Source organism: Typopeltis vanoorti, chromosome 13 (genome assembly GCF_054136105.1).
Source record: "Typopeltis vanoorti isolate ZY-2024b chromosome 13, IOZ_Tvanoo_1.0, whole genome shotgun sequence".
NCBI lineage: Eukaryota > Metazoa > Arthropoda > Arachnida > Uropygi > Thelyphonidae > Typopeltis > Typopeltis vanoorti.
Window position 1 is genome coordinate 39,961,345 of NC_143561.1, and position 20,928 is coordinate 39,982,272.

General features: G+C 34.4%; 1 protein-coding gene across 3 annotated transcripts in view; it reads right to left on the minus strand.

Annotated features, from left to right (window-relative positions):
• The window catches only part of Elys (AT hook containing transcription factor 1 homolog), a 509,801-nt gene that overhangs the window by 319,459 nt on the left and 169,414 nt on the right, over positions 1 to 20,928 (minus strand). For all 3 annotated transcript variants that reach the window (XM_090402410.1, XM_090402411.1, XM_090402409.1), the window contains exon 14: positions 4,186 to 4,311. In XM_090402410.1, coding sequence (XP_090258536.1) covers positions 4,186 to 4,311 — 126 coding nt within the window. The remainder of the gene's footprint in view (positions 1 to 4,185; positions 4,312 to 20,928) is intronic.

Sequence of the window (20,928 nt, forward strand, 5' to 3'; positions counted from 1 at the left end):
AAGCTGACTGAGTGTCATAACGTAGTGAAACACATTAATTTTTGGTCACATAACTTTATTACCAAATGACAACACTAGATGGTGCGCTATGTCATACCATTTGTAAATGGTGACTTTCGATAGTGCAGAGTGAGTATGTTTGTTTTGATTTGAAAAAACAAAGTCTGCAACACAAGTTCAGAAGAATTTCTGCACACAATATGGCAAAGAACCTCCTGGTAGGCACAAGAATTTTGTGAAAACAGGCTGTTCTGTGCTTCATCTGAGGTCAATGGGAATGCCGAGTGCTGCTGAAGCTGTTGTGGAAGAAGTTCAGGAAAGTTTAACACTATAAATTAAAGACACCAAGAAATTATATTCTTGGTTTAACCCTTTATCCAGTTGTACGTAAACAAAGTTTGTGTGAAGTATCTTGAAGACTGGGCTACTTGTATATAGAAGCTAATGACTTCACATCAATTGCCTTATTATCCCATAATGCAAAACACCCCCACCGCCTTTTGGACATGTATAATAATATGAATTATGGGTAAGGCCCATAATTAGGGATCCCAGACATCACATAAAATACGGGATCGTCCCGTGTTTGGCTAATGCATCCCGTTTCATTTTTCAGAATGGAACGGGATGCATTCTTCCTTCAGAAAAGTATTGCAAGAGTGAGCAAGACTGATTGATTAATAAGAGTATTGTCAGGCGAGAAGAGCATTACTGCATTAACAATCTATTTTGTATATATAATAGTACGTAAAAAACCACTTGAAGGCAACTTAAAGTGGTGTAATGAAAATATGCAGCCTAACAATTGAATTTACTATTTGTTTCCTTATACTTAGTATAGTGTGTGCATAGTAAAGCTTGCCACACACATACTTGGAAAGTTAGAATCATTTTGTAAGACTGGCATATGTGATGGATGCACATAACTAAACTTTCACCCACAGTCATAAGTGTCCCGTATTTTTTTTCCAATGTATCTGGGATACCTACCCATAATTCATATCATTATCCAGACTGATTTTAACCTTATTGAGGTATCATTACTGGGAGCCAGACCCAGAAGAGATACCAAGGCTGAGATAATGCAGAAGTCATTTCCCATATACAAGTAGTCAAAAGATGTATCACCTTAATTGATGTGACGTCATTAGCCTGTGTATACAAGTAGCCCAGCTGTGAAGATAATTTATATGCAAACTTTGTTGGCTTACTCATAATAAAATTTATTGGCATCTGTAATTTGTAGTCAAACCCAAGTGGAAAAACTTTCAATATATATCTTTATCCAGTGTATTTGAATAATAAGGTGATATTTACTACTTGTATATGGAAAATATATGACTTCTGCATTATTACTTCAATTTTGGTATCTCTTCTGGGGCTGGCTCCTTCTGATAACATTTGACAATGTTCACCTTTGAATTTGCTTGCTTCCTGTGGAGTAAAGAGACTCTGCTCAGTAGCAGGTTTTTGCCTGTCACTGAGTGGAACCACTGCTGAGTTTCCTGTCCTGCAGTCATTCACATCAGGAGTGATGAGTTTAGTAGTGATCCTGATCTTGCAGATCACTTCAGTTTTTTGGAGAGGTATCCCTGAACTTCAACATACCACAAAAAAGGTCAAAACCCATCTTAGTAGTGGCCCTTCCTATTACACATAGCATTATACATGTCCAAAAAAAAAAAAAAAAAAAAAAAAAAAAAAAAAAAAAAAAAGGGGGGGGGGGCATTATGTATGCTAAGGCAATTCATGTTAAGTCATTATCCTCTATATACAAGTAGCCCAGTTATGAAGATACTTCACATGCAAACACTGTTTGCTTATACTTGGATAAAGGATTAAAAGCAGAATATAATTTCTTGGCAGCACCTTTAATTTAGAGCATGTTGGTATTTCCCTTACCAAAGTTCCAATTCTTTGCAGGAAATCTGTGCTTGCCAGTCTATTCTGTACATTTAGATTTTCACAAATGCATATCACCACATCCCTTATAACATGACAAATTTAACTGTATTGATAATCAGCTAGGTTGTCTGTATAACACCATTATAGCAAATTCAATGATAGAGTTTTCCAGAATATCAATAACATCTGGTTTTCACTTTTGGAACAGCACAAGGGAGCCTAATACAAACCAGAAGAAACATCATCATCACACCACACTTTACAGATGGGCCAGTATACCCTAATAAAAAACGTCCTCCTGGCAGACATCATATCCAAACATATACCAAAATAATCTGAAGTGTATGTATGTGCTGACCCTGAACACTGTCCAGCATATGTGAAGCACTACTTCCATAAAAAATAAATGTTTCCTGACAGCAGAGAACGTTCTGATAAAAACCTATGGAATGGTTGTCCTAAACTCTTGGTTTTGAGAGAATTCACGAACACACAGTGGAAGTAAAAAAAACTAATTTTTTTTCAGAGCCATGAATTCTGACTGTTTTTTACCATCACATCACATTAGAGAGGTCTAAGAATTATTATTATTATTACGTGGCACCTCGAAGGAGCCTGACGACTCATCAAAGGAGTGCACCTACTCTACAACTCTCCATCTCAACCACTCAATCCACCAACAGCAGTGAACTGCATCATCTACACCAATGCCATCTACTGTCCACCACCACCACCACCACTAGTATTTGCACTGACAATCACAAACATCCATGCCCATGGAGGGGATTCAAACCAAAAGCCTTTTGGTTGGATTGCAGATACGCTAACCACTCGGCCAACCAGGCTGGCAATCATCATCATCATAATCAATTTCCTGATATTGTCATGGTGTACAAGTTACTATGATAGTACAACATGATTAAGTTTACATTACCATTAATCTCCTATCAACAATTTTCATCCAAATTAGTCCATTACTTCTCAGCACTTCAATATTGTCATATCTAACATTGTGGACTTCTAAAGCACTTCTGACTGAATCAATTCACCTAGCCTTGATCCTCTTCCTGCCACCTTGGTATCAAACACCTGTTTTGCTGACCTTTAAGTATGAGAATTACTGTTTCCCAAATCTTAGGAAGTTTCACTCAACCATATTTGTTAAGATATGATTGTTTTTTTAAATCTTTTGCTGATTATTAAAAAAAAAAAAGTTTCTCATGCTGCAATGAAGCATAATACTTTTTTTTAATATGTTGTAAGGTACCCAAGACATGGCCAGCTAAACCTCAATGACCATAATTGTGATGTCAGATATATTATGTTCTTCAAGACAGATGGTGGCAGATCTTCCAATATGATCATAAAAAGACATGAAAGAATAAAATATATTCAACTAAAAATATTCAAAATATTTGAAATAAATAGAAACATAAGATACCAAAGATGGTGGCAGATCTTCCAATATGATCATAAAAAGACATGAAAGAATAAACAACCATGTGTACACCTGGAACTAAGAGGGTAAGGAGTTGATCTTGAGCAGAGTAGATAAGGGCAGCAAGCTTCAAATGGGGTTTGGAAGCAGTACTGAGATATCCCAGATATCGGGAATAAATAGTATTAGCATCGGTGTAATCTGTATATGAGAAGCATGTGAGATGCAGGATGGACCAAGTATTTATCATTCTCTTAATTTTTTGGCATTATAGCCCTTGGATAGGAAGGTACTATGAATAAAAGGAAGTACAGCTTGAAGAGGCAATAAGATTAATTCATGGCCCTTCACTAACAAATTCACTCTGTGTGCTCTCTAATACATGTTCTATTTCTGCCTTATGTACAGATCTTTCCAAGGATAATATTCAACTGAACACAGGCAGGTAGTTGTGGCTGTACCAGCTACTAGTGTTCAGCTTTAAACCTACTGCAACAACTTCTCATTCTCTTTCATTTCACCTACCTTATGTTCAATGACTACAATCGCCAGCTGTTCAAGAAACATATAGACAGATTTCTACTTTATCCTTGATCTCCTGCTATGAAATTTTAATATTAACCATCACAAATCAGGTTTAACAACATTATGTATATATAAACAACTATAGCATGTTAGATAACTATAAAGAATATGGTCTGAAAAATATTCTACTTAAAATAGTAGCATTATTTTGTGAAAAATCTGTATATAATATACCTAAAATATAATGCAAGATTTTTTTTTTTTTTTTTTTTTTTTTTAAAGAACAAACTATTGATTAAATACAAAGGGATGCATACCAGGGATGTCTTTTCTACTGTAATTTCTTTTGTGTGATAAAGTAGTCCTGCAAAATTACAGCAGATATACAGTTCTTTTGGATCAATTAAACAGCTTGGTCCCAGTGAAGTAATCTCTGAGAGTATCTATTTTTTAAAAAAAATTAAATATGTATATATATATATATTTCTTTTCTTTCTTTCTTTCTTTTTTTTTTTTTTTTTCCATATCAGTTAATATGTTTTTAAAGAATCTATTATGAGAAAGCAACTATACAAAAGATTAAACAAACATTTCTTTGGGAAGAATATAGAAGATAAAATTTCATAAAGGTGGCAAAATGTTTTGGTGGCTACTGAAAAGACTTAGAAATAGTGAAAAAGGATTCTGAGGTGATAAAAGTTGGATACAAACTGATGATAAGGAGATTCTGAATGTCTGAAGTAATTTGAAAAATTGCTAAATGATATAAGCAATGACAAAAGTGCCTAGAAAATATTCAAAAGATGCAACAAGGAGTATATGTAAATTAAAGATACCAAGAAATTATATACTTGGTTTAATCCTATCTAAGTGTAGGCAAACAAGTTTGCACCTGAACTATTTTCAGGACTGTGGCAACTCGTATATAGATAAAGGTCGAAACCGGTCCGGGCAGTGACCCTTCCCTTAATGCATAGCATTATACATACCGTAAGGATATGTGCTTTGCATTATGGGATACTAAGACAAGTGATGTGAGGTTATAAGCGTCTATATACGAGTTTCCAGTCCTGAAAATAGTTTAGGTGCAAACTTGTTTGTCTACACTTGGATAAAGGATTAAACCAAGTATATAATTTCTTGGTATCTTTAATCTATGGTATAACCAAGAGGAAAAACTTCCAAGGAGTACATGTATCAACACCTGAGATAGAAATCACGTAGGAAATGAATTTCATCACCCAGTGTGAGACCACTGTCCTCCTTAATGGAGGTCTGAAGCAGCTTGAAAAAAGTTTTATGTTTAGTCTACCGAGTAGGGATTTAGGAGATTATGTAAGAAATAAAAAAAAATCACAAAGTACAAACTAAATAAATAAATAGAAAAAAAATTTCTTAGACCACCCATAGTACTTATGAACTATTGTTTTACAGCATTTGTGGGGGGAAAGTTACATTTGAAAAAATAAAAATAAAACAAAACAAAGCATGGTGTGGAATGTGTGCCAGAATAAGATAGACAACGAGTAAGAATAAGAAAGTCAACCTAAGCATCTCATTGTACTCGCTATTAAAAACAGGAATAAAACTAAATGGGAGAATCAGATAAGAAATTTCCATGCAGTGTTCCAAATAATACTTCGGAAAGCATATTTGAAATGAGGCTGACAGAGGTACTGTGGAAGAACAAAGTCAGAATTAAAACAGAAGGATGTATGGAAAAATGATTTGGTTTAATTGGGAAACTAGTTAAATTAATTAAATTTGATGAGCCAGATGAATACATCCAGCTCATCAAACTGCACAAATCAGGCCAGCACACCATGAAACTGAAAACATAAACCATAGGATCCAATGGAAAAACACAACACTTTTTATACAGATCTATGTACAAATATGAAAGGCTATTCAAGGAATGTAGTGAAGCTTTACTTCATAGATCAAACATTAACCATAATGACTGTCTTACCATGACAAAAGTTTGGGAAATTGTTATATTTGATTGTGTTAAATAGATTGTATTATAATAATTAATTTAATTAATAATCATTTCAGCCCAATAGTTTTAATTTAACAAATATGCAACTACTTGTACAGAGGGATTCAAATTTGGCAAACGTGACAGTGTTTTATTGTTCAAATTCCTTACTGTAGTTCTTCACTCTCACTGATGATGTACAAAAGACAAAATCTCTAAAATAAATATTATATTATTATATACTATTAAAGTTTTTTCACTTGGTTAAACTATAAATTAAAGATGCCAAGAAATCATATTCTTGGTTTAATCTTTTGTCAAGTGTAAGCTAACAAAGTTTGTGCATGAAGTATCTTCATGATTGGGCTATTTGTATATAGAGGCTAATAACTTTCAGCATCTTCTGATCCAGAGTAATTTAATAATAAGGTGATACAGCTTTACACTATTTGTATATGGGAAATATGACTTCTGCATTACTTCAACCTTGATATCCCTTCTGGGTCTGGCTTCCACTAATGAGACCTCAATAAAGGTTGAAACTGGTCTGGATAGTGGTCCTTCCCATAATGCAACTGATGAAGTCATTAGTCTCTATATACAAGTAGCACAGTTGTGAAAATACTTCATGTGCAAACTTTGTTTGCTTACACTTGGACAAAAAATTAAATCAAGGATATAATTTCTTGGCATATTTAATTTAACGTATGTATTGTTCTGGATGTTCACTTGTAGTAGATTAAAAGGACTAAAAATGCATCAACTCAAAGAAGTTCTGGCTTCATGGTATTGGATTTTTTTTTTTTTTTTTTTTTTTTTTTAAATTTGGAAGTATGCAAAAGATATCTATTACAGAGAAATGATAGCAGTGGAGACATACAATAAAGACTGGTATGATGCATTCACAACGAATTCTTTGCAATCTTGAGATTCATGTAGTAATAATACTCTACTGCTCTGAGTATCAGGAATATAATTTTGATAGAACTAGAACTGTCAAGAAAAAATAATAGTCTGTCTTTTTTATACACTTAAATCACACATCTCTCTGGCAGTACTCTATTCTTTCTCAGTTTACAAACAACTTCCCCATGCAATTAGATACATTCATAGCCTTTCCCCATCATCTCCAACAATATAGTATCATAAACACTCTTGTCAATAGATCCGCTAACTTCTGTTCCACTGGATGGAAAGGTATTCATTGCATCTTCGTATTCAATGGCTACAATTAAAAAAATAATAATAATAAATAATAGGATACTTGTTCCTCCTTGCATCACAGATCCTTTTTAAACTTCACCAAATGACAATATATCTTGGAGAAATTCCTCACTGAATGCAGTTAATAAATATGGCTGAAACATTAGATTTCTTTATCAGACAGTATTTTAAAAGAAAAATAAATCCTTTTTAGTAAATAATAATATTTGGTTAACTGATCAAGTGTTGATCAATTTTATTAATTAACTGAACCTAACTAGTTTCGCCACACTTATCTGTTGGCTTCTTCAGGGCACTTACATATAGGTTTAAACACTCTCACAATTATGCGTAACTGCAAAACTGACAAGAATAAAAACTGACTAGAATAATTACAAATAAAATAGTATCGAACGTGAGTGAAACACATATCACGTGTACAAGATCAGCTAGCTGTTGCTGAGGAACCTTCTGTAGTTTGTATTAAAGTTCATTTCTTCCTTTTTTAAGGCTCTGATTAGGGTTTTCCATATCTCTGGGAATATTAGGCCTTGATTTCTGTTAAGATTCACAGTAGAACGGGCGACTGTGGCTGCTTCTTTGAACATTCTTGAATGGTAATCTTCCTCTAAGTAAGGGGAACAGCTTTTGTCCCACTCAATGACATGGTTAGTTGTGGAGAAATGAGACGATAGGCCAGAAATGTCCTGTCTGTTGTTTTTGACATAGCCAATGTGCTCCTTTTGCCTGATTTCGGGGCTTCTCGAAGTCTGTCCGATGTAATTAGAGCCACATGAGCATGGAATATTATAGACTCCAGCATATTTGTAGAAAGGATGGTTGTCTTTTGGAGATCTTAGTAGTTTACGAATAGTATCTATAGGCTGAAATGCTACTCTTATTTTGTGTTGTTTGAGGAGATTGCTGAGCTTGTTGGAGATGCCACTTACATACGGAAAGGTTCAGTTAATTAATAAAATTGATCAACACTTGGTCGGTTAACCAAATATTATTATTTACTAATTTATGATCAAGAAAACAACCTTCATGATAAATCCTTTTTAATATTCTACTACCAAGAGACAGAAGAAATGCATGATGAATATCATAACAACAGTAATATTAACTATTCCATTTATTTTGTTATTTATTTATTATTGCCATGCCCAATAAGGACATCACGTCTATATATGCCATGCCCAATAAGGACATGGCAATCTATCGTTTAATTTAGAAGTGGGAGTGTCTTGAAACACGAAACACCTAAGTCAAAGCATGACTTGAAAATTTGCCTTTTGGTCTTTTTTTTTTTTTGTGACTAAGGGTTAGTTTTGCTTCATCCTTATTATTACCAAATAAGCAAAATAAACTGCTCAAGAAGATGATAACCATAACCCAGATGAAATGCTAACACATCATAACGAAGAAATATAGCAAAATAACTCAGAAGATGACATGGAAGTCATATAATGTTTTTTAAAAATTCCTTCTTAATTCCAAGGTATTGTGGTGAAAGTATAAATACAGGTTCAAATGCTGCCATGGGCATGGATATTTGCGATTGTACTTAGGTGGGAGATGGATTTCATCCCCCAGTGAACCACTTCTCCACTTACTCGAGACCTGAAGGGACTTGAAAAAAGTTCCATGCCTGGTATTTTAGAGTAGGGTCTCCCTAAATAAATAAAAATCCTTAAGAAACACTTACAGTATTTATCAGTGGCATTGCATGCCCATTTAGGTTGGGTGTGCTGTGTGTGGCTTATGCAGTCCACGCTACAAAATTTTCACGTCTATTTGACCATATGATTGCATTTTTATTGATGTATGAAAGTTTTAAGAGTGCGTAGCTCATCAGCAGTCATCTTAATTGGTCAAATGCAATTAACTGTAGGATAACTTTAAATATTTAAATTTATCAACTAATATAATTTTAAATATGGAAAGCATAAAGGTCAAATGAACAATAGCATTGCTTCATGTGTGCTGTTTATGTGAGAAGCACAAAGGGTTTAGGCTTCATAGTGGGATTAGATTATCATTGGCATATACTAGAAAGACATGGATAATTTGAATTTTGATACTATTTTGAATCTGGAAATACAGCCATATAATATGGAAAGAAATCAGAAAAAGTAACACTTTTTTATTTTTCCAGATTGAACCCAAAGAAAGGCTGAAATAACTCGGTTTACTTATTTATATACTAGTTCCAACCTCCTTCAACTATATTCATACAATCTGCAAAAGCTCTGGCAGAAAATGGGACAATCAGTAGATCATCAATAGTGTTTCCTAATGAATATGGACAAAAAAGTTATAAATTATTTATAGAAAATTACTCGTCTATAATCGGTGTCCTAAACACATCGGTTCACACTTCATGCACACAAAACAGTGAAACTCAGAAAACAAAAACAGCAACTCATGACAAATATGACAAATTGGATTGGTTGACACAATAACCAATCATAGCCACTGATTTTTGGGTACTATTGTCTCAGCACACACCATGCCTCACCTTCCGAGTGGTTAAAACCACTGAAAAGCTAAGAATTTGACCTGCTGCATCATCTGTACATCTGTTCAAAGGGCTCAAAGGTGTCCATATTTGTGACTACACACACCAAGGTTAACATGAATGCAATGTTTACACATCATAAAGTGTCCTCTTCATGAAGTATTAGCATATTGTGTTTAATTTTAGGAATCACATGAAGACACAAAACAATTAGGGGAGTCTTTAACAGGAATCAATACAAAAATATAATATCAGTGATATTGCTATTCGATGGGTGTGCACCGAACGCCTAGCACAGCCTGAATATATGCCCACGTTATTTATGTACTAGAGGCTTACAACCTTTCATGGTGGGAGTCGCATTAAAAAAACCCACATAATTCAGGAAGTCTGCTCATAAGATGAAGTTTAGATCAGAAGTGCCTCATGATATTTATCTATCATAAAGAGGAATAAAAAGAATGTGAGATTTACAAAGGAAATTTCCCTGCAGTATATTTCAGGTAAGATTTATGCAAGCAAACTTGAGAATAGGATAAGAGAGAAATGCTATGGAAGGGTTCAGGGCAAATAAAAGTTGTCAGACCAGATTTTTACTTATAAAACAAATAATAAGGGAAACTATAGGATGTTATGTGCCATCCAGTCATTTTTGACTCTTGAGGATCCTGTGAACAAAGGCTCTCCATCCCACTCAGTCTCTTGTCCTTTCTTTCAGTAATTTTAAGTTCAAGTTGGTAAGTTCTTTTATGTTGTCCAACCAACTCTTTTGTGGTCTTCCTCTTCTCATTCCCTCAATCTTCCCCAACATAACTGCCTTTTCCAATGATTCATCAGATCACATGATATGTCCAAAGTACATCAACTTCTGTTTAGCAATCATCACCTCCTTGGAAGTGATGATCGCTAAATCTTATTGGTCTAAATCTTGCAGTCCATGGGATTTTTAATAGTCTCCTCCACACCCATAATTCAAATGAATCAATTCGCTTTCTGTTTTTCTTCTTAATAATCCAGCTTTCACATCCATACATCATTACTGGAAATACCACTGCTTTGAGAATTCTAACTTTCGTGGCCTTACTCACACCTCTATCTTTCATAATTTTTGTCAGGTTTAACATTGCTTTTTTTCTCAAGACCATCCTTCTTTTAATTCAATCTTCAAATTTACCATCATTCCTGATTCTGGACCCCAGTAAATCATAACTTCCAATGATTTCTATTTTATCTTCCTCTATTATAAATTCATTTAAATTGCCAGAAGACACCCTTTTTGTTTTGTTGATGTTTAAATTACACCTGGCATTGTTACTTTCCATCTTAACCAATAGAATCAGCTGCTCCAGATCTTCTTTAGTTTATGCTATGAGGGTTGTTTCATCTGCATATCTTAAATTATTTATTTTTCTGCCACCAATCTTAATTCCAGCTGGATCTTTGTCTAAATTAGTCATTCTCATAATATATTCACTATAAATATTAACCCTGCTGCACCCCTTTTTTCCACTTGAACACTATCTATTTCTCCAAAGACTGCTTTTACTGAAGCTTCTTGGCTGTCATACAGTTCTCTTATCAAGAGAATTGGATATTCAGGTATTCTCATTAATCTCGTTACAATCCACAGTCTGTTGTGATCCACGCAATCAAAAGCTTTCTTATAATCAATAAACAGATGAATAGTTCCTTTGTGAAGTGTTTCAAACTGGTTGGTTTTTGTCAGAGACTAGGAAGAAACCTTAAGAGAGCAAAAACTCTCTTTCAACAGCTGTCAGGCCAGTGAAACCTTATCAAAATGGACCAATAGGAGGGGAATATATGGACACTTGGGCATAGCGATCATTTCTCCTATAAGGTCCAGCTAGGGCAACTCATAAATGCTGGCGAGTGTATTCCCATAAGCACTCTGGTCAAATTTCATACTATAGTTTCTATAGTATGAAATTTGACCAGAGAGAACTATAGATATAGTTTCTGTATTTGGCTTTGAAATAATGCTGGATTTAATATCCACTTGCTTTTTATAATTTTTGCATTGCTGAAGTGAAGCCTTTTGGTTCTTTATTTTACTAAATGAAATATATACAAAATTAAAAATTAATTCACCAAATAAAATAAACTTTTTATACACATCAGCACAATAATGTAAAGATAATTTTAAAAAAATAAAATAAAAAGTTTCATAGTGGACCTACATTAAATAATTTCTATAGTCCTTTCATATTAAGGTTTTCTTCTGTTTTGGGTTGTTCTGGATGCTATATGGGTCCTCCAGATTCTTGGGATTATTAATCAATCATTCTTGTTTAGATTCGGATGATGTTTCAGCATTCTGCAGGCTTCTTTGAACTTTCTTTCAAACCAGGTTTTGGTGCCTTTCCAGTTGATTCTGTTACATGTTTGAAGTGCATGGTCTGACAGGCCTATTTTACCATAGTGTGGAAATTTAATGTGGTGTTTATGTTCATCTTTTTTTATTGGGATGGTGCACCTTGTTTCCCCTATAAAGAGTTGGTTATAGGTGCACTGAGTTTTGTAAATCCCTGGGTGGGCAAGGTGTGGAAGAGGATCTTTGGATGAGCTGAGTAAATTTCTGAATTTTGTATTTATATAGTGTTCTATCTATTTTTTCTCATATGCCCCTAATATGGTATGGCATTCTTATAATCATTTTTGCTTTTAATGGTATTTCTGTGGAGGATCTTGTGAAATGTTTTTTTTTATTGTAACCATTTTCATAAACATTTGGGTAATAATTTCATATTGTTTGTTCAACACCTGCTCAATGGAGCAAATTATTAGAGGCTTATGTTTGAGGGCAATGATGACCCCTAATTTTTTTGCCTTATATAAACATTTTCATATTAAAAAATATCCTTCAACATTAAGGATGAAAGGAAGGAAGAGTGAAATGGTGAGTGCCAATTATATATATATATATATATATATATTAAAAATAATAAAAAAAATTATCACTTTAGAGCAAAAACTTGAATTAATTACGAAATAATGTGGTGATAAGACAGCAAAGTGATTTTGGACTGAATGAGGCAGCACAAACTATTTTGAAACAAGCTGTTGAACACAGAAAAAAGAGACTATTTCTTTTTTTAAATCACTCCCCCCTCCCCCCCCCACACACACGCACAAGAGGCCACAAGGCCTATAGCAAATAAATGCTGTGTGTGGGCTTGGAGTCAAGACAAGTAATCTCTTGATATCCTTCTTGAAGAGATGGGGAGGGGGGGGGTTTAGTACTCTTGGGGAATATTTCATGGAAAAGAAATGAGGAACAGAACTAAAGTAGACAGAATAACAGATGGCTGGGAATAACTGGTCCAATGAGTCTGCAGTCCAACTGTAAAGGGGTTCTGGCCATCTGCTGCTTGTGTTCCTGCAAGTTTAACAGAAATGGAGGTGGAAGTGTGTATAATGTATGCTAGTTCTAACAAACAGTGACCACAAAAATATCTGTAGAAGAGATATACAATGAGGAAATTCCGTCTATGAAACAGACTTTGCAGTCAGTCTGTAAGAGTGTGTGTGTGTGGGAGTCATCAATCAATCAAAAATTCTGGAAAAAATTTTGCAGGCTATGCCCAACAGGTGGACTCTGGTGTTGAAGAAATAAACATTAGGAAAGACCTGGACTTAAAATGAAATGGACTTCTATTTGGTCTGAATCCAGCTTGTTCTTCCCCAAGCACCCCCTTCCACCGTTTTTCTTAATCTTTTCTTAAGTTGCTTGCATAAATCTTACCTGGAACACTCAGTAGAGAATTTCCTCTGTAATTCTCACACAGTTTTGTTTCCCTTTTATTATTATTATTATTTTTTATAGATGGATATTTCCATGTTTAAATTTCTGTAACTGTTGCATATTATTCATGTCTAAGTAGCTGATGAAACTACTGATGTAATTCGTTTCTACCAGAGGAATGGCGGTTAATGTCAGTCCAGGAAGGAGATGTAATCCAATCTGGTGATTTATGTATTACCAAAGGTAAGGCAAGGTGAGCTGAGATCCCTTTTATGAGAGAAAAGGGAACAGAAAACTACATAGACATTGAAATGTAAATAAATATTCAATGTAAATAAATTTTCTGTTCCAGGAACTTCAACATGAATTATAGATAGGTATGATGAAAGAGCTCTACTGAAGTCATCTGGAATCCAACCCTCTGACTAGGCCTTCTGAATTATGCAGTGTAGACATGGTAAAACTCTAATACCTCCATCTTTTTTTTATTCATTATTTTTTTTTTATATATATATTTATTCCACACGAGAGGCACAAGAACCAGCATATCAGTGCTATGTGTGAGTTGCTTCAACCTCCAGCATATCAGTGCTGGAGGTTGAAGCTGTTAGGAAACACATTATGAAGAAGGCTATTTCAGAAGACATATGTAGATGGAATAAATGAAGAAGAGAAGCTGGCTAGATATGTTTGCAGTGGTACTGAATAGGGATACTGGGGAGTTGCTGCTCTTGTTTTAATAGGCTACCTCAAATATTGATATGTACTGCTGATATTGCATTCCTCTTGAATACTAAGTGTTCTGTCATTGCTTATTTCATTCAGCAATCTTTTAAAGTAATTACTGCAAATATCTAGAGTATCTTTATCTTCAGTTTTTATGTCACATTTATCATCTCTGATTAAATTTACAGTATTCTTTCCTCCACTTTTAAATTCCTTCCTGATATTTGTTTTGAGATTTACACAGTTCTTTGCTTTCTTACATTTTTTCCTCTATATTCTCTCAGAGCACATGCTGACTTACTTGCCAGGAACTTTTGATATGCTTTCTTTTCCTTATCTGCAATCTTTAACTTCTTGAGTCCCTCATGGGGTTCTGATTTTTCTATCCTTGCAGACAACAACAACCATATACCTCTTTGGCTGCTTTCTCCAGAGTCTGCCAGTGAATCTCCAAGATTTGGTTCTTGTTTTCAAACTCCTCCATTTTTTCTTGAATAGGATTTGTATATTTGAGTCTACAATTTACCTCTGAAAGCTGCTCAACTTTGATTATTTTTAGAACTTTCTTACTTTTCTTTTCAATACGAGATTCAATTTTATACTGCTAAAAACTAAATGAACACTTCCTATTCTCTATATCAAGACTTTTCTTATTTGTCATGTCTTCTCTCCATGTGAATTTGTGCACCTCTTTTATACTGTCATGGTGTTGGTAATGGCTAGTCCATGTCCTGAACAGAAATCCAGCAAGTACTTACTGTTACCATTATTAGCTTTTGTTCTTTTCTCAAAAACATTTCCAGATGTCTGGTAATCATCCAAGACATATTGATGATCTCCAAGAAGGACCAACTTTTCCATTTTCTTTGTGTCAGCAGCCTTTTCTAATACCGCAAAAAATTCCTCTGCCTTCTGTTGGACCACTAGTGCAAATAAGTTTCAATGTCCAAGTTCTTATTCTGATATTTGCCCATTTCACCCTATGTAATATTTCTTGCCATTCAAGATTATCCTTGTATTTATTTGCTAAATACTATAGCTATAGTTCTGTCTCCAGAATATCAATAGTTTTGTCTCTAGAATATAGGTTCAAGTTTGTCCTCCTTCTCCATGCAGTGTGGGTAATACCCTTCAAGGGTATGCCAAACATACTTAAAGACCCAAAATACCGCACATTTAAAGGATATACCAGTAAACATGAGCCACAGATAAGTCAACATGTAAAATCTCGTGAGAAATTAAATTTCGTAAATTTTTCGCTAAAGATTTTCCAGTTTTTTTTGTTTGAAATTATGAAGGAAAAATGTGCTAATTAAGATGTTAAAATTTTTTTTTTTGTAATGCACACATACATTTGACCTGTTAGTAAAGCTTAGTAGGAATTAAGCCAGATTAGCACTGATAAGTACCACCATCCAAAGATCATATGGTCGAACAGCCAGCAATGACGTCATTTTTGCTACTGGCTAATCCTGGCAAGTTCATCATTAAGAACAAAGGGCTGAAAATCTGCATAAAAGGGAATGCAGTGCTTGGCTCAAGACTTTTTTTTTTTTGTGGCTTTTTACCTTTGACTTCCTCGGGGCTCCTTCCCTTCATCCAGGAGGATTGTTCTTCCCACCAATGATGACAGATGTTTTTCTGCCACCAGCCCTCTCTCTCTATGCTTCGGGTAGCTACGGAAGAACCCCAGCTAGTTCGATGGAGGAAAACTCTCGAAGACTGACCAGACGGAAGACGCTCCAGTCTCAATGTAGTTTGCTGTGTGTAAATTGGACCTTCCACTAGTGATAGTTAGTAAATAAGCAACTATTTTATTGTATTTTGTTAAGAGAATGTACCTCAGAATCGTATGTGATTGTGAGATATTATTTGTAAACAAGCGGTAACTTGGTTATGAGTTGAGGGAAGATTATGTGTTGTTAAGTATGTGATAATATCGGAAATAGTGCTAAATAAGTATTGTATGTGGCTGGAAGAAAGTTTTTGTTATAATCCTTACAGGAAGAATTATGCTAGCTTGTAAGCATATATGTGCATAGTTGTGTCACAAGAGCATCTTTATGTTAAAGTATAATAAGTTTTCTGGTAGTAAACGCACAGTACGTTCTGTTGCTAAAATAGCTTTTTTTTTTATGTGTTAAAACTTTTGAATGAATTAATCTTTCAGTAATTATTATGTGCTCTGTACCTATTCCAATAGATCGAAAATAAATGTTTTGTTTTGTAATTACCTGGTTTTATTCCTTAGCCAATGCACTATCTCGAAAAAATTAGTGAACCTGTGGGCATAGTAAGAAATTACTAACCACGACTTGCATATAAGGAAATTGTGTAAACGTATTGATTTATTTCTGTTTTCTTCCCACCCTAACTTTCAAGCAATAGAAAGTCAATTAGGTGGCACAGTCGATAATAAAATATAAATTTCTTAATTGATATTACGTAAGTGTTTAGGGACTGCTTATGTTAAATAGGCTTACTACACGAGGTCTAACTAACCGCAGGGAAAAAAAAAAAGGGGGGGGGGACAGAAATTGGTTATGATGAGATTAACTTTTGTATTACAGGTTAAGCAAACATAAGTTTAACCTTGAGAAGTTTGTGTTCAAGAAGTTTCTAGTCCTAACTAATTGAAGCAGAATAAAGTAAAATTAAAAGTTAAGTTAAGACAAAAGTTAGTTAATCAAATTTAAATAAATAACATAACAATATTTTACAACCAGATAATGCACTGTGTGTGTGTGTGTGTGTGTGTATATATATATATATATATATCAGTGGCATCGCGTGCCCATTTCGGTTGGATGTGCTGTCATGTGGGTTATGCAACCCACGCTACAAATTTCATGTCAATTTTACCATATGCGTAGGCGTGTGTCTGCAGAAAATTTTCCGGGAGGGAGCTTGGAGACAAATAATTACACCAATAAATGTCTTTTGGCTTTTTTTTGATGTAATTATTTATCGATGTAAACTATAAATACGTTATTTAAATTAAGGGGATATTAAATCCCACACTGTTTCAAAACCAAATAAGAAATTCAAAGATTGGAATCAAAGAAATGAAGCTTATTGGCTCTTTATTTAAGTAATTTAATGGGTGCACCTGTTTGACAACTCGTATTGCAGAGTATATAAGTTCTTTTCGCTATACCCTCAGTATTAATTTGGTCTACCTACTCATTGATGAGACCTCAATAAAGGTCGAAACAGGTCTGGGTTTTGACCTTCCACCATAATGTATAACATCATACATCTCCTAGGAGATGTGTTTTTACATTATGGGAAATACTAAGAATAGTGATCAGGGCTTTACCCACCTTTGCTACAAGTTGTCCTAGTTTGTGCTACGTGCTTAGCTGTATCCGCCAATACTTTTATAGTTTACTATATTCGGCATGAAACTCTTTGATTCTGATCTTTGAGTTTCTTATTCAGTTTTGAAACAATGTGGGATTTAATATCCCCCCTTAATTTAAATAATGTTACATCGCCGAAATGAAGCCTAATGGCTCTTTATCTAAGTAATTTAAATACATTATTTTCATTTTGCATCGATTTTAATGATCCTTAATTCTTGGGAAAAAAGGTATTCAGAATTAATAGTTTTTAGCACAATTTCATATATTAAAAAATTGACTGGCATATTTTATTAAAAATCAACTAATTAATTAATCATAAATTAAATTATTTCAGTTTAAAAGCAAAAAAATCATAAAACTAACAAGTAAAATAATATTAAATTACATACACTTACCTTTTAAAAATGTATTTTTTTGTTTAAATTTGTTTCACTATAAATTTACAATTCACTCTGTAACTCATTAGACACAGAGGGCAAACTAACTGGTCACTATTCACAAATCAGAAAACAGCTGAACCAAAAACAGGAAGATGTGTTTTGTTGCTGCAATAAAACACGTATTCTATGGCTACCCCGCAACAGGCCAACCCATAATAAAATTTTAAGACAGACGAAACGTTCCCAGGGTCGAGGGTGTAAGATTACCCATCTCAATCAATTTTACGATTATAATTTGTGGAATTTTTTAATCAATTCCAGGGGGAAGTGCCCAGTTCCCCCCCCCCCCCATAAAATATAAAAAATATTTTTATGTATATTACATTCAATAATTCTAGTATGTCTGTGCCTTATGTTGTTTCTATTTTTAAACAGATTCAGAATAGCAGATATTATTATTACGGGCAGCTCCAAGGAGTCCTTAGAATCATCGAGGGCGGCCCAACATATTACAATATATAGTGAGAATTTATTTAACAAAACCTATTTTCACTCACTCACTCAAACACACACGCACGCACGCACACAGCTCTATGTAGCACTACCATCTCAGAAAAGATACTTCAAAAATGTGAAAAACGAACTTTGTCAGAAAGTCGACTTGCAGATTTAAGGAAAACACAGCTGGACTACTTTTATAAACTTTTAACAAATAGGATGTAGATCCTATGAAGATCTTCTAAAGGGATTAATGGAGGAAAATGCAAAGCACTGTATATAAGGATGCTCTTCTAGTAAAGAATAATCACTTTCATTTATGCAAAATTTTTCTTTCAATTAATACTGATTATAATTAAAAAAAAATTTATTGATATAATTTTGAGTAACATTTCTCACAAACTTGGATTTAATTCATTTATTATTAATATTAGAGTTTAAGAATGTTCATCATCATCATCAAATTCCTGCGTTGTACCCTCAAGTGGTGTACAGGATATGATAGTACTACATGAAAAAAATTACATCATTATTAATTTCCTATCTACAATTTTCCTCCAAATCAGTCTGTTACTTGTCAACACTCCAATATTATCAGATCTTATATTTCTATCGTCTAAAGCACTTTGTACTGTATCAATCCACCTATATCTTGGTCTTCCTCTCGGTCGTTTTCCTGCCAACCTGGCAGAGAACACTTGTTTTGCTAATCTTTCCTCGCCCATTCTGTTTAAGTGACCATACCACCTGAGATTAGCTCTGTTAATGCATTCCTGGATGCTGACAATGTCAAGTTCTTTCCTAATATCCTCGTTTTTAATATGATACTGCCATTGATGCCATCTGTTCACACCTATAATCTTTCTCAGGACTCTCATATCTGAAGTCTCTAGTCTTTGGTCAAGCGTTTTACTTCTGACCCAGCTCTCAGATCCATAAGTTAAAACTGGTTTGAACACTGTCTTGTATACAGCTAATTTAGTGTTCTGACTAATTTCTCTCTTATTCCATATGAATTTATTCAATTGACTTCCCACCATACCAGCTTTGCTGATGCTGTTGTCTATTTCTATATTTAATTTACCATCTTCTGTAAAAATCGTGCCTAAATAGCTGAAATGTTTTACTTGTTCCACAGGTTCTCCATTCACAACACAGTTGACATTTTCAATGATTCTGCCTATTTTCATTGTCTTTGTCTTTTTATTGCTGACCTTCATACCATATCTATTACAACAGCTATTCAATTTAGTCAGAGAATCTTGCAGACTTGTAGCGGATTTATTTAGAAGTATAACATCATCCGCATAAAGCAAAGATCTGACATTAACATCTCCAATTTTGATATCATGTTTAATACCACTTTCCTTCATAATGTGATCCATATAGATAATGAATAACAGAGGGGATAATGTACATCCTTGTCTCACACCAGATTTAACATTAAACCATTAACCTGTACTTCCTTCAATTCTAACTGCTGACTTACAACTCAAATAAAGACTAAGTATTGCTTGATATAATGTCCCACTGACACCATATAACTGCAGCGTATTGAATAGCTTCTCTCTTGGCACCTTGTCATATGCCTTTTCCAGATCGACAAAACTTAAATACAAATCTTTGTTATATTCCCATGCTTTCTCGACTATTTGTCGTAAATTGAAGATCTGATCCTGACAGCCTCTATTTGGCCTGAATCCAGCTTGTTCTTCACCAAGCTTTTCTTCCACAATTTTTCTCACCCGTTTCTCAAGTGTACTTGCATAAATCTTGCCAGGAACACTCAGTAGGGAAGTACCTCTGTAATTCTCACATTCAGTTTTATTTCCCTTTTTATATATGGGTACTATGAGAGCTCTACTCCAATCATCGGGAATTCGTCCCTCTGTCCAGGCTTTCTGAACTATGCAGTGCAGCCACTGTAAGACTCTTATACCACCATACTTCAGCATTTCTGGTCAAATATCATCTACTCCTGCTGCCTTTCCACATTTCAAGCCTTTGATAGCTTTTTCTACTTCAAGTATGGATATGTATTCCTGACTGCATGCCTGGTCAGTGTTTTTTACCACTGTGCTGTCATCACTGCTTGTTTCATTTAGCAGTTTTTCAAAGTAATTACTCCATACTTCAAGGATATCTTTTTCTCCTGTTTTCATGTCACCTTTATCATCTCTAATTCCTTTTATAGCACTCTTTCCTCCATTCTTAAGCTTCTTCAACAACCTCCAGAATATTTTGCCACCTTCTTGATATTTATTTTCTATATTCTTGCCAAAGTCCTCCCATGACTTTTGTTTAGCTAGTTTTACACAGTGTTTAGCATTCTTGCATTTGTCTCTATATTCTCTAAGAGCACAAGCTGACTTATTTGCCAGGAACTTTTGATATGCTTTCTTCTTTTCCTTCACTGCCTCTTTAACCTCCTGTGTCCACCAGGGAGTTCTGATTTTTTTATCCTTACAAACAACCTCCGAACATGCCTCTCTGGCAGAATCAATATGTTTTCTTCAGAGTTTGCCAACGAATCTCCAAGGTTTGATTCCTGTTCTCAAACTTCTTTCATTTTTTCTTCAATAATCTTTGTGTATTTTAGTCTACAGCTCACATCTGAGAGCTGCTC